The 13,712-nt window shown below is 43.0% G+C and overlaps 1 protein-coding gene across 1 annotated transcript in view; it reads left to right on the top strand.

Moving 5' to 3' along the window:
- LOC308109391 (voltage-dependent T-type calcium channel subunit alpha-1H-like) overlaps window positions 1-13,712 on the top strand; it is a gene marked incomplete at its 5' end in the record, with an annotated part of 58,919 nt that overhangs the window by 24,907 nt on the left and 20,300 nt on the right. Inside the window, 10 exons of the mRNA XM_080462925.1 lie at window positions 1,032-1,408; window positions 5,267-5,418; window positions 5,917-6,102; window positions 6,413-6,530; window positions 7,069-7,224; window positions 8,079-8,166; window positions 11,056-11,246; window positions 12,112-12,414; window positions 13,012-13,112; window positions 13,501-13,624. Of these exons, the coding sequence (XP_080319051.1) occupies window positions 1,032-1,408; window positions 5,267-5,418; window positions 5,917-6,102; window positions 6,413-6,530; window positions 7,069-7,224; window positions 8,079-8,166; window positions 11,056-11,246; window positions 12,112-12,414; window positions 13,012-13,112; window positions 13,501-13,624 (1,796 nt within the window). The remainder of the gene's footprint in view (window positions 1-1,031; window positions 1,409-5,266; window positions 5,419-5,916; window positions 6,103-6,412; window positions 6,531-7,068; window positions 7,225-8,078; window positions 8,167-11,055; window positions 11,247-12,111; window positions 12,415-13,011; window positions 13,113-13,500; window positions 13,625-13,712) is intronic.

Raw genomic sequence — 13,712 nt, 5'->3', positions numbered from 1 at the left:
GAGCATTGGAAAACATCTTGAATTCATTCATATTTATACAGATACGATGACTTTTTATTCTTCGTTTGAGCCATGTTGCAAAAACCAGAAATCATGTTTGAAGCTCCTGCCCTCAGTTATCTCTGACTCCAAACTGAAATAATCCCGATAATCCTGACATCTGTATGCTGATTTTCAGATGTCACAAAGCTTCCCTCTGTTTCAGAAGGTAGTTGATACAGGCGCCACATACTCCCCACGATGAACAAACTGGACTTGCTATGTAGAATTAGCTAAGTAACAGAGAAAACACACATCAAACTTTAATAGAGTTTTGGTGCTACCGAACGGTGTATTATTCAGTACGCTATTACATGCACGAAGGGCCACGGCTGGAGATAACTGTGTTTTCTGCACATTCACTGGAATTGCGTCTCACAATTATCTATTGACACGAACCGAAGAGTGACTACCGGTAGATTGGATTTACTATATCAGTCCCCAGTGAAACATGAATTTGTAGTAATTGTGATGACAAGTGAACTGCTCGTGCAAGATTAGTGTTTGTTGTTATGTCATCGGAGCACTCCTCCTGAGCGGCTTGCTAATGAATTCTGCTGAAACCCCCCCCGTCTCGGTCTTTCCCGCACACACACACACACACACACACACACACACACACACACACACACACACACACACACACACACACACACACACACACACACACACACACACACACACACACACACACACACACACACACACACACACACACACACACAGGCGCATCCCTGTTCTAATAAAACAGCTCTCCCTCTGCACAAAAGCATCCCAACTGCACAATGGGTTCCATGTTATTGAATTTTTGTCTCCTCGATTTGGAAAGAAGGTCCTCTCCTTTACAGAGCGATGATTATTTTTAATGCCACAATGTCTACATGAGTGCATGCTACAGATGTGTTTTTTTTTGTTTTTTTTTACCATGCCCTTGAGGGTGCATGATTTATGTGGCTCATGTCTGTTTCACCTCCCGTCTCATGTCTGTGCAGGTGGGTGTGCTGGGCATCCTGCGCTGCTGTTGCCAGGTGAAGTCCCTGGAGAGTCCTCGGTATGCCCGTACTGCATCTACTACAGCCAACTTACTGACAGCGAAAATGTAAATGAGCCACCTGAGGACCACCAACACGGATACAGCAACTCATGTCATGGCAACAGCCCGTGTCACAGTAACAGCCCGTGCCACTGTAGCAGCCCCTGTCGCGAGGACGCACAGGCGCCTGAGCCAAAGAAGTGGCTTTGGGAGCGATGCTGGGCCGCCCCCCGAACTAAACTGGAACTTATTGTCGGCAGCAGATACTTCAGCAGAGGGATTATGATTGCCATCCTTATTAACACGCTGTCGATGGGCATAGAGTACCACGAGCAGGTATGTCATGTGTGTGTGTGTGTGTGTGCGTGGTTCAGTGCCTGTGTGTGCATGCGCACGGTGACGCACGCACCCCTTGCAGATTGGATGTGACTACGGTTTGATTGAAAATTGATGTGCTAATAACTGTGTTGGAGTATATAAACCTACCCTCCAATCAACACTTACAGCAGTGAACATATGGGATCATTTTGTGTGTGTGTGTGTGTGTGTGTGTGTGTGTGTGTGTGTGTGTGTGTGTGTGTGTGTGTGTGTGTGTGTGTGTGTGTGTGTGTGTGTGCAGGCATGTATCAGGAGATGGAGAAACTCATAAGACCTGAAGTGTTAATTAAAGCGTGACCCTGGGACAGGAGAGAAAGAGAGCGAGCCATGCAGAGACTGGGCAGAGGGAGGAGTGAGCGAATGATGGAGTGAGGTGGAGAAGGAAGACAGATCTGACATTGTGATTGGCTGAAAGGCCGCGGAGGACTGCGGAGGGCAAGGGATGATTGCATTTGGTCCATTTTCTGAATAATATGACAGATCAGAATGGACTCGAGTTCTTGAATGAATAATGTTTAAGGACAAGGCCCGGCCGAGTTCCTCCCTTTTCATGAGTGACGTGAAGAGATAGGAATCGACAATGTTGACATATGAATGAGTTTGATAACATAAAGCTGACCCTTAAAGGAAAAGAAGAAAAATGGGGTAAAAATATCCATATTTTAGTTGGTTTGAGCAGTGGCGCTCAGTGTGAAACATGGCCGAGACCCTTCGATTTCTGGGGAGAACCTCCCTGTCAGACGGAGGTCAGCGAGCATGCTCAGAGGCACACTTGCTTGTTTACACTGCTTTGTTGGTTTGACGAGCTGAGAAAAACAAACTGCAGTCTCTGTGTTCATGGTGATGAACAACTGTCATCCGCTGCTGAAATATGCTTCTTCCTAGTGGTTTTATTGTCATGGATTTGGTTAACAGCAGCTCTGGGCCACGGAGGGAGAAGTCCTATTAGCCTTTGGTCATGCAGACAAAGCAGCAGTTGTTTTTAAGATTTGTGGATAATGTTAGCGCTGGTCTTTATTGACATTACCTTGACTTGTTCATGGTTTTGAGTCTCAGAAACAGCAAGGCTTTGCTGCAATATTACAATTATTGCAAAACATGTTTCTCCCTGTAGATATACTTTGTTTTATTTCAGATCTTGCTGAAATAAGTACATAAGCTCTTCCTCCGACCAGTTACGCAGAGTGAGCTTGAAGTTTGAAGTATTGTTTTGACCATTAGATAATATTATTAAATCAAACAGGGACATTTTTCTTGATTTATTTTATTTTATTACTGTTATTCATTTATTTATTATTTGAGAGGAAAACTTTGTTGTTAATTTTCTTTTCTTTTTTTCTTATTGTTTTCGTATTCGAAATAAACATTTCAATCAATCAATCAATCAATCAATTAAATCCCCAAAAAGCTTATGAATCAATAGTATCCATAGACTTCACTTACATCCGACTTTCCTTGGCATACTTTTCCCAGGAGTTGGAACATTCCCACTTTCTAATTCATGAAGACACCATGAGCCAGCAGGCCTACACGAAAAGCACATTTTGTTTTTCATACAAAAACCTCTTATGTGGCTTGAATTCTCAGTATTATCTGTGTTTTGACAAAATGAAAAGAAAGAATGTCCAGTAAAAGGGTTGTCCTCTTATGAAACTGTGAACTTTTTTGGTATTTTTCCAGTCATATAATGTTTGGGAAAAATCTAATATTTTCGTGAAAAGTAAATGCAGCCTCATCATTAGGAAGTACCGTAGAATTTCTCCCGTTAGGCTTCACTCTTGGCCACTCTTATATGCAAAAAGTTTGAAAAACGTCTTCGGCTCTAAGACCTGTGGAGGTTCTCTTGCATGGCCAGTCCTTTTCAGATACCCCCTCCAGAACCTCATATGAATTCAATTCTGGACTGTTTTTTCTTGAAATGGGCCTTTTTATAACCCGTCATTTCTGCGTTTTGAGAGGTTCCTTGGTGAATAATGTTGTGTGCTTCTTTGGATTATCATCCTGTTGAAAGGTCATTCTCCAGATGGCCTCTCACAGTCGTCAAGCACTCTTTGATAAGATGCAGAATTCCTCGTTGAAGCAATGATTACAAGCTGCTGAGTCCCGGAGGCAGTGAAACCACCCATGAACATTGACAGCAGGCCAAAACCAGGGCGTTCAACTCAACCCACAGTGTGACCTGGCACAGTGTAGGGAGGACAAAGAAGACTTTAACTGACATTTTTCAATAAATATCACATTTGTCATAGATGACACCTATAGAGGTGAGGCCTTAAAAATATTAAAGGCTGGATAAAAGTAAGTAGGCAACAGGTTTTTCACAATAGTATGGAGGAGTGCTGTGGTAGATAGGATAGCAGAGAACACATTTTTCAATAAATATTTGATGTTGTCTTATTGCCTCTCTGATCCCATTGAGATGAAACCGTGTTGTACGTGGCCGTTGAACTAAACAAGTTTGACTCTCCTGATCTACGGCTTCCTGTCTTTAGAGGTCGGCATCGAACTCGTACAGAGCAGCTCTGTCTTTGATTCATTTTTCCAGACCACGGCATCTCAAAAGGATTGGGTTTGTTTACTGAGAAACTGGAGTTCAGGTGGTACTCTTGTCATGCCAGTCAGTCTTTCTGACTGTGTGGACACTTGCACTTTTACATCTGCAGCTAAATCTGTGGATATTTTTATTTTTTCAATTTTGGTGAAACTGTCTTCCAGGCTAGATTTGCTCGAGATGTCAATATTTCACTAATCAACCATTATTCAAAAGCTTTGCCAAATGGCTTGTAATATTGTTTAAATCTTTTGTCCCCTGCTCAGAGATGTTTACAGCAATTTTTCTGAAGCCCTTCTAATCTTGGCGACAACAAAACGTCCAAATATCAGAGGCTTTATGAAGTTGGTCTCCACCCGTCACTCGTCATTTTTTATTAAAAAAATAAATAAATTCACTTTTTTTTTTTTTACATTTAGATCGTGAAAAGCTAGTTTTGTGCCTGTTATCAGTCATTCCCAAACATTTTGGGAAAGTAGCCGATGCAGACTGCTCAAGTAGTTGTTATTAATCACCCTTTTATTACCAACACTAACAATGTGTTCCAGTTGCCTCAATACTCATAATTCCTAATTTATTATGATGCCTCTTTCTTCCTTCCAATTTATGACAGAATTGCAAGTCAGAAAATGATATTGACACATCAAATTTCTACAACATAACTAGTCATTCGAACGGTCAATACACTTCATGCAGTGAGAACAACTGAAACACAAAAAACTGAAGATGCCCCATCTTTTATCTCGCTGACCTGGAGGACATAGGGTTGTTTATTACTTCCACTCCACCAAAAATATGCTCTACACTTAACAGTTAAGAAGCAGCTATTGTCGTTTTAATGACTTTTGATTGGTTTATCCCATGTTTTTGTGATGAACATCAGAGTTTTTTTCTAAACAATTCCATCCAATTTACACTCAGTATTTAGGCAGTACACCGACTAAATCTTTAAAAAATATAACCAACCATGCAAACATAAAAGGAAGTGTTGTATGTGAGCCCCCAATCTGCATTCTCATACAAACACGAGGAACCTTCATTGAAAATATCAGCATGAAATCACACTAATCCATCACATCTTTGATAAACATTTGCTTCATGTAGCATCACACAGAAGCCCGATTTTATAAATTCCTGACATGTCGAGTCGACTGTGCTCCACGCTGACTGTCTGTCACTGTTTGTTCGTTTTTCTCTGTGCCCGTCCGCCTCTGTACATCAATCCCTCCCTATTTTCTCTCTGCAAACACGGCTTCCCTCTCCAGCCGCAGGAGCTGACAGATGTTTTGGAGATCAGTAACATGGTGTTTACCAGCCTCTTCGGCCTGGAGATGCTGCTGAAGCTCCTGGCGCTCGGGCTCTTCGGCTACATCAAGAACCCTTACAACGGCTTTGACAGCATCATCGTCATCATCAGGTGGGCCCTGGGGTCGGGGAAATCCTTCCTAACCCAAAACTGCATGTCAACAAGTAAATAATCTCTCCGACATCAGAAAATCTGCATTGCTCCGTTCAAACCGTCACGACGAGGATGTCTGAGGCATCAGAGCCAAGTGATTGCACTCATCATTCAGGGGGCCTGTATTCACTACATTATGTAGTACTACAAGCTAAATTATAGATCTCTGTTTGAAGTCCTGGCTTGTTTGCCGTGCCAGTTCACGCTGCTTCCGTCTCTGTTTTGGTGGATGAATCATACACAGCTCTCGCCCATCTTCCAGTTGCCACATGAAGAAAAGATGTAGCATCTCCCTCTGCACCTCAGAGGACGGGGGGAGTGTTTCTGGGTTAGACAAATGCAAAGGCATTGAGACGCCCCACTGCTGAACTTAAGCACATATTGATTCCTGGATTGCTTTGATGCAGATTCAGCCTGTTGTTGCTCTAATCTGCGTATCATCCGCATGTGTTTCAGTGTGTGGGAGATCGTGGGTGAGGCTGAGGGGGGCCTGTCGGTTCTGCGCACCTTCCGGCTGCTGAGAGTTTTGAAGCTGGTCCGCTTCCTTCCCGCCCTGAGGAGGCAGCTGGTGGTCCTGATGAAGACCATGGACAACGTGGCCACATTTTGCATGTTGTTGATGCTCTTTATATTCATATTCAGGTACTTTCCTCCCACAGCCCCAGACTCACAAGCCAAAACGTCGTCTCAGCCCTTTCAGCCTTTTAATTGCACTGATCACTGCTCACAGAAGTCATACAGTCTACTGCTGACCTTTTTATTCCTCTCTCCCTGGATTACCAAACGTATTATTGGCCTCCACACAAACACAATTATTCATTCGGCCTGCATTACTGCATCTTGTTACACGATATCCGGATTAAATTACCGTGTAATTAAAGTATTTTCTCTTTGTTTTGCTGTTGTTTTTGTTTTGTGTGTGTGTGTGTGTGTGTGTGTGTGTGTGTTGCAGTATCTTGGGGATGCATCTATTCGGATGTAAATTCGGTCTGAGACAAGACAGTGGAGACACCTTACCTGACAGAAAAAACTTTGACTCCCTGCTCTGGGCGACTGTAACTGTCTTTCAGGTTAAAAGAAAGAAACACTCTCTCTCTCACACACATGCAGAATCGCACCGTGCGCACAAATAAATCAACACTATTTGATGGATTCTCCCCATTTGTGAAATTAGCATAAAGTGTAATTTTAAACGGGATCAGCGGGTGAGTTTGAAACAGCAGCTGCTGCTGTCTCCCGCAGCAGCCACGAGGATCCTCTTTGTTATTTTATTTGCTCCAATTTGGGAGTGCTCACGCTCAAGTTTTCAGCAAAATCTAGAAAATCTCCCAGTGGGCAGGTAAGATACGCTTCATGAGCGGAGGTGGAGGAAGAGTAATGAAACACACACTCCACAGGAGCTCGTTTAACACTGATGAGCATCATTACTGTTCAACTGACACTGAGATATTAAAGGAGGAATACTCTTGTATTATTCCTATTATAGAGCACCTGCCAGAGACGCAGGAAGCTTTTCACTTTAAATTTATGCTTTTTTTTTTGTTTTTTTTAAATCTCCACTTGCTTTGACTTCTTGTACCCTCTCCACACGTCTCTTCCAATATGCAGATCCTCACCCAGGAGGACTGGAACGCGGTGCTCTATAACGGGATGGCCTCCACTACGCCGCTGGCTGCCCTCTACTTCGTTGCCCTCATGACCTTTGGCAACTACGTCCTCTTCAACTTGCTGGTAGCCATATTGGTGGAGGGCTTTCAGGCAGAAGTAAGGACAAAGATGCTGCTTTATGAGAGCGACTTGAGAGCAGGGGCAGGGAGAACGAGACTAATTGAGCTCTGTTGTGCTGATGATACCAAAGCTGCCTACCAGAGTATAATCTCCACCATCCTGCCTGTGTGGTTTCCTCATTTCTCTCTCTCTCTCTCTCTCTCTCTCTCCACCACTCTCTTTTCTCTATGGTTCTGTCCTCTACTGCTCTTTCCTGATCCCCTTTTCGCTCTTCCTCTATCTTTCTCTCTCGCCGACACACACACACACATGCACAATACTCTCCAGGGTAGGGATGTGTTTGATATCGCCTGCCATTCACAGCTGGTGAGCTTTTGTTGTTTAGTTTTCATCTTTTATCTCCAGCATCAGAGAGCACCCTCCCCCCCCCCCCCCCCCCCTCTCTCTCTCTCTCTCTCTCTCTCTCACACACATACAGCAGACACCCCTTGCCAAAGCCGTCTGCCTCCATCTTTCTGGCGTGAATTTTAATTAAATTCAGTAAAGCTTTATTGGCGTGACTACAGGAGATCGCTGCCAAAGCCATGCACATAACTCAACTAGAGAACACTGGAGATTCCCTCCGCCCGTCTGCCTCCCCTCAGCCGTCTCTCAGTCTTCCTCTCAACTTGCTTGTGTTTTTCACTGTCATGACAGACTGACAAAAAGGAAAGAAATGATGATGATGATGATGATGATGATAGAGATTGTGATGACAGTGTGTGTGTGTGTGTGTGTGTGTGTGTGTGTGTGTGTGTGTGTGTGTGTGTGTGTGTGTGTGTGTGTGTGTGTGTGTGTGTGTGTGTGTGTGTGTGTGTGTGTGTGTGTGTGTGCATGCACACGTTTTTCAGGGTGATGCCAACAGATCTGAGACAGATGATGAGAGACAATCACTGTGTTACGAGGACGAGGAGAAGTTGAGAGAGCTGTACGCCGCAGGTACAAATTCATAGATCTGCTGGACATGAAAAGGCAAAGTCGCCCGCAGTCACCTTTAAGAATCACTTTGGTTTATTGCAACGGGGGTCCAGCTTCCGTGGTCTTGGTCATCTGTCTAGAAATATAGCACCAATGAAAAAACTGAAACACAAGCTGGCGCATCATTTTACTGTTTTAAAAGCATACACGTTAAGTAACAGCAAACACAAATGACTGTTTAGAATAAATGTCAACTATTCGTTTCAGACCCGTAGTGCTCCTTTGCTCAGCAACATGGTCCCATTCACTTTCAGGCAACCTTTTTTTTTTTTTTTTCCAGTGCTAGGACACATCATCAGTGATGTTACCTGGGGTCACGGGGTGATTCGGTCTTTCACTCATCATACTCCCTCCGTCAGGCTGATTGGACCACAGTCTGTGCTCCAGTAAAGTCACGTGTCCCCTTTCACCTCGAGGCAACCTGAAAGAGCACCTAAAACACGGCCAAATCTGCATCTTTATTCATTTATATAAGTCTTTAAACATTCAAAAGAGCAGCTACTTGTGGAGATTTTTAAAACCATTTGCTGTGGTGGTTTTTTCTCAGTTCTGAACATGAGAATTTGTGTATTTTTTTTCCCTTCTTGATCTGGTTTAATACCAGTCATTCAAATAAATATTGGTATCCAGCTCTTGAAATCCCACAAGGTTTAGCCTTAAACTTCTTTCAGAGAACTTTTGTTTTTTTTCTTTTCCCAGTGAGAGTAATTACAAAAGCACTGTCAGCGTGTGCTTGTATCTCAGTGTCTGCTGTAGCTTTACACCGCTGTAACCGAGGATAAACTCTTGTGAACACCTTCAAACAACCCTCAAAAAGAGTCTTTTCACTGTCAGATCCGTTCGGTTCGATAACAGATTGAGGACTGAATGCTGCTGCAGGGATTACATGTGCTCATGTTGCGTTGTTGAGGTTGGGGTTTTGTGTGAGGGTAAGGGATCGGGATAGAGACCAGTTGTCTGACAGGGACTCACAGTCCTCGTGCAATAGCGACATCTGAGAGTTTAGAGCTTGTGTAATCCTAGCAAGGCCACTTTGTCTCTCCCCATCTGGAAAGTCAGAAAGAGCTGCATGATTAAATTATTTCATCCCCATAGAAGGCAGTGTGAGCTCTGCCCTCGGAGCATGCCCAGTGTGCATTCATCCCGCACGCCAGCACATGAATGTCACCTGGAGGTAGAGGAATTAATCAACATTGTGGAAACTTGTTTTGGCGAGCGCTTCAATGCAACAGACGCTCGTCTAAATGCGAAATGAAGTCATAGTGCAATATTGCTTTAAAATATTAATCACAAATGTAACATCGTCAAATTCCTACATGCTGAATAAATGGCTCAACTGCAAATATCCTGGAAATCATTGAGTGCAATAAAGAGGTCTTCTCTGTTGACAATAATAAAAAGACTACAGTCACACAACAATGATGCTATAAAAGCAGTAGAGAGACAGATTGCCAGATTGGGCTTGTTTGGAGCAAAAAAATCCCATTGGGCTACATTTCAAAACATGAGGCTGTTTTTTGGAAAACAATTCACAACATAATTGCCATTTCATTACAAAAAATATAAAAGCTTACGCAATTCAACAAGCTGCTTTATCCTGCAATCTCCAAACCATGCAACGAATAAATTCAACAGCATTGGGCAGAACAATATGTAAAGGTTACAACATAATGAATACAAGCAAATAGAAATACAGGACAAATGAAGACAAGAAAAAGAAAAGAGAGTAGAAATAAACAGGAAAACATCCAATATCATGTTTATAATTACATTTAATTGGAGATTCAGGGATTTCTTACAGATTCCAGCAGCATTTTTAATTCTAGGAGAAAAAGACTAATTGAAAATAAAGACAAAAATAAAGTAATGTATGATTTGAGAACTTATGTTTGTGCATGATATATATTCCTTGGCGACTTATGAAGTTTATTGAGAATTAATTTATCAGCAATGTCCGTGTTAGTGTAATAAAAGATCATCTGTTTCCAGTTTAAAGAGACAAGAACAGTTAGTTGACTGTAAATCAATACACAGATAGATAGATAGACAGACAGACAGACAGACAGACAGACAGACAGACAGACAGACAGACAGACAGACAGATAGATAGATAGATAGATAGATAGATAGATAGATAGATAGATAGATAGATAGATAGATAGATAGATCCTCACCAATGTCCCTCCAGAACTTTCTGCATATAGGACAATGAAATATCACGTGCAGACACACTGTTCATGTTGTTACAGGGAAACAGTCTGTATGGACTGTTTGGCTGCATGATAGCACTCTTTGTGAAAAGCTTGGTTGTCTTCATATTTTTTTCTCTATATTTAGTGCAGTTGTGAAGCTTTGTGTGCTCATGATGTATTCTTTATTCCACTTGTGAGACTTTTACAATGTGAGCTTCTTGAGAGCTTGCCATGTGGGTAATTTGGCCTGGTTTTATTGGTTTTATCTTGTGTTTGAGATGCAAATCGTCAGTCAGACCTGGCAACTTAGCGGAGAGACGAGTATCTACGGTGCATTTGACAGATTATAAATATAGAGCAGGTTTAGTTATGCTGTTTTTGGTCGTGCTTTATTGCGCTGTAAATGGGTTAATCGGGAAAACACTGGACAAGAGACGAGTGGATCCAAAACATCAGAAATCAGTTGGCTCAAAGCCGCAGTTTTTCTTTATGGCAGGTGAAATATGATCCGCTGACAGTCTAGTCAGACATGTTCAGCATGCGCCCAAGAACTAAATTTAGACCCTGGTTCTAGTGTTCCCACTACTTGTGATGGTTCCAAGTAACACAGTCAACGTTTTGTGTGTGTGTGTGTGTGTGTGTGTGTGTGTGTGTCCAGAACTCAAGATCCAGGCCATGATGCTGAGCCCCAATGGTCTCCTCAACCCTAAAGCCTCCATGCCTCCACCTCCTCCTCCGCCCTTGCCGGTCATCACACACACTGCCGCTACGCCCACCATAAACTCCTGCCAGTCACGCCGGGCGAGCGCCGCCTCCATGGACATCAACAGCCTAGAACAGAGGCTGCCGGTGAGCCTTGGGCACACCATTTTGTGTCATAAACTGTCAATGATAATATTGTTTTACAGAAGCGGTCAAACATTTTTTTGTGAACGAAAGAAATCAAGGCTGGGAAAAAGTTAAGGAATGATGCAAATATTGATTTTCAAAAGCGTTTTGAGGCTGTTTTGCAGCTATAATCTATATTCCCACACAGATTTGCATTATCCAAACGAGAACAGACAGTACAATGACAGTCAATTAAAGGCTCATCGCAGAGTTTAATTTTGTTTACGCTCTTTGTTTCCCGACAAATCTATTATGTGTTCTCTCCAGACCTGACAAATTAGGTGAAAGCATTTCTGGTCCCATGAATCATTTACTGGTACTAAGATAAATATTTTGGAGAACACATTGCTTTGGCTGGCAGTGTTCTTGTTACAGGAGTTTTACTCTCTCATCTCTATCAACATCAGCTGAGTCTATATATCTTACCATGTATTGTGATATATGAGTGAAATGACAGTTTTGTTTGACATAGCTTTAGGTAGCATGTCCTGTAATGTTATCTATCTTTTTATATGACACCAGCATCTTTGCAGAAACAGTTGTGATTTTTTAGAGATTGTCAGGGATTATCTTCCCATTGCACTATCTACAAAACAATTAGCATTTTTACAATCATGGCTTCAGATCCGTCACCTCTGAAAGGTCCTATATACCCTGATACCCTGGTGGATCAGAAGACACGTACAAATCCCTCAAATCCAACCCTTGCAAGTTCCTTACTCCAATCTAGATTTAATCTGCATATGAAGAAATATTTATTTTGTACTGGAATGATCTGTTATAAATTTAAATAGGTGTTGGTGTTGTTGGAAAGTTGTCTCCACAGTCGGTGTGGGACATGGACAGCGGGTCGGGGAGCCGTCGCTCCAGCTGGACCAGCATCGGCCGAGCCCCGAGCCTCCACAGGAAGAGCCAGTCCGGAGAGATGGAGTCCCTGCTGTCTGACACGCACACCAGCTCCAACCCCGGCAGCAGGGAGCAGTCCCTGGACCAGGCGGACTACCTGCAGGTGCCCATGCTCCACTCTCCGGACTGTAACGGCACCACCTTTCACCTCCCTGACCACTACGACGACGCCAACCTCTCCTCACATTACAACAGCGATCAGGAGGAGGAAGAGCTCGAGGAGGTGAATAATTATTTCCTATTTATTCAGTCCTTCAAGTGATAAATTACCTGGATGTTTGGCAGTTTAATTGGTGCTTGTCATTTTTATTTAATTTTTTCGTGGAAAAGGCAGGTGTTGGTGTCAAGCTTCATGAAGGCGCTTGTTTTGGCATGTTTAAAAGATCATCTGAGGTGATCTGAATGTAAAGTAGGAGTCATGTGGAGGAAACAATTTTGTCCAGAAATAAAACTGAGCTATGCTGGAATATTTTTCAGCATTTGATGAAATGACAACAGCTTCAAATGGGCCCTTTCTTTCTTGAACCACTTTTGTTGAATACTGACCGCTGCAGTTTTCGAGATGCCTGACCCAGTTGGGAAGCCATTACAATTCAGCCCGTGTCATCTCCCTGAAATTCTCATGCTTTCTTGTTTTTCTGCTTCCAACACGTCAACTTTGAGGTCAAAGTGTTCACTTGCTGCCTAATAAAGCCCAGCCACTAATAGGTGTAGGAGATAATCGGTGGTATTCAGTGGTCATAATGTTATGGCTAATTTGTGAAAGTGTGACCTTTTTGTTTTTCATTTACAAACTTGTCCTTGTGTGTACTTTCCTCAGAGTTTATGTAAGAAGCTAAAGAAGATACTGGAGCCATACGAGCCTCAGTGGTGCCTGGAGCATGAAGAGTGGTCCCTCTATCTGTTCTCTCCGCAAAACAGGTGCGCACACACACACACACACACACACACACACACACACACACACACACACACACACACACACACACACACACACACACACACACACACACACACACACACACACACACACACGCACACACAGCCTCTGATATTCTCCCGAGTGGCCTCTGTGGCTTAAAGTGCAGCATGTGTGAAAATTCACAGTGAAAGTGTTAAAGTTACAGGAAGAGCTCAGCAAAGCAATTTCTCCTTTTATCAATTAAAGCTGGCCAAGTGTAAACATGCTCACTCTATGTACAAACACAGCGGTGGAGGTGATCCAGGCAGTGACGGTGAATGACAGGTATATCGGAGGTGGGGGAGTAGCTGCTGATACGATTCCCCTCCTTGTTGTCTCTCTCCTTAGGTTGAGGTTGTGGTGTCAAAGGGTCATAGGTCACAAGATGTTTGATCATATCGTCCTCCTTTTCATCTTCCTCAACTGTATCACCATTGCCCTGGAGAGACCTGACATCCTGCCCAACAGCATGGTAACACACACACACACACACACACACACACACACACACACACACACACACACACACACACACACACACACACACACACACACATGCA

This window comes from Lipophrys pholis (genome assembly GCF_963383615.2).
Source record: "Lipophrys pholis genome assembly, chromosome: 5".
Classification (NCBI taxonomy): domain Eukaryota; kingdom Metazoa; phylum Chordata; class Actinopteri; order Blenniiformes; family Blenniidae; genus Lipophrys; species Lipophrys pholis.
This window is presented reverse-complemented; position numbering and strand designations above follow the sequence as displayed.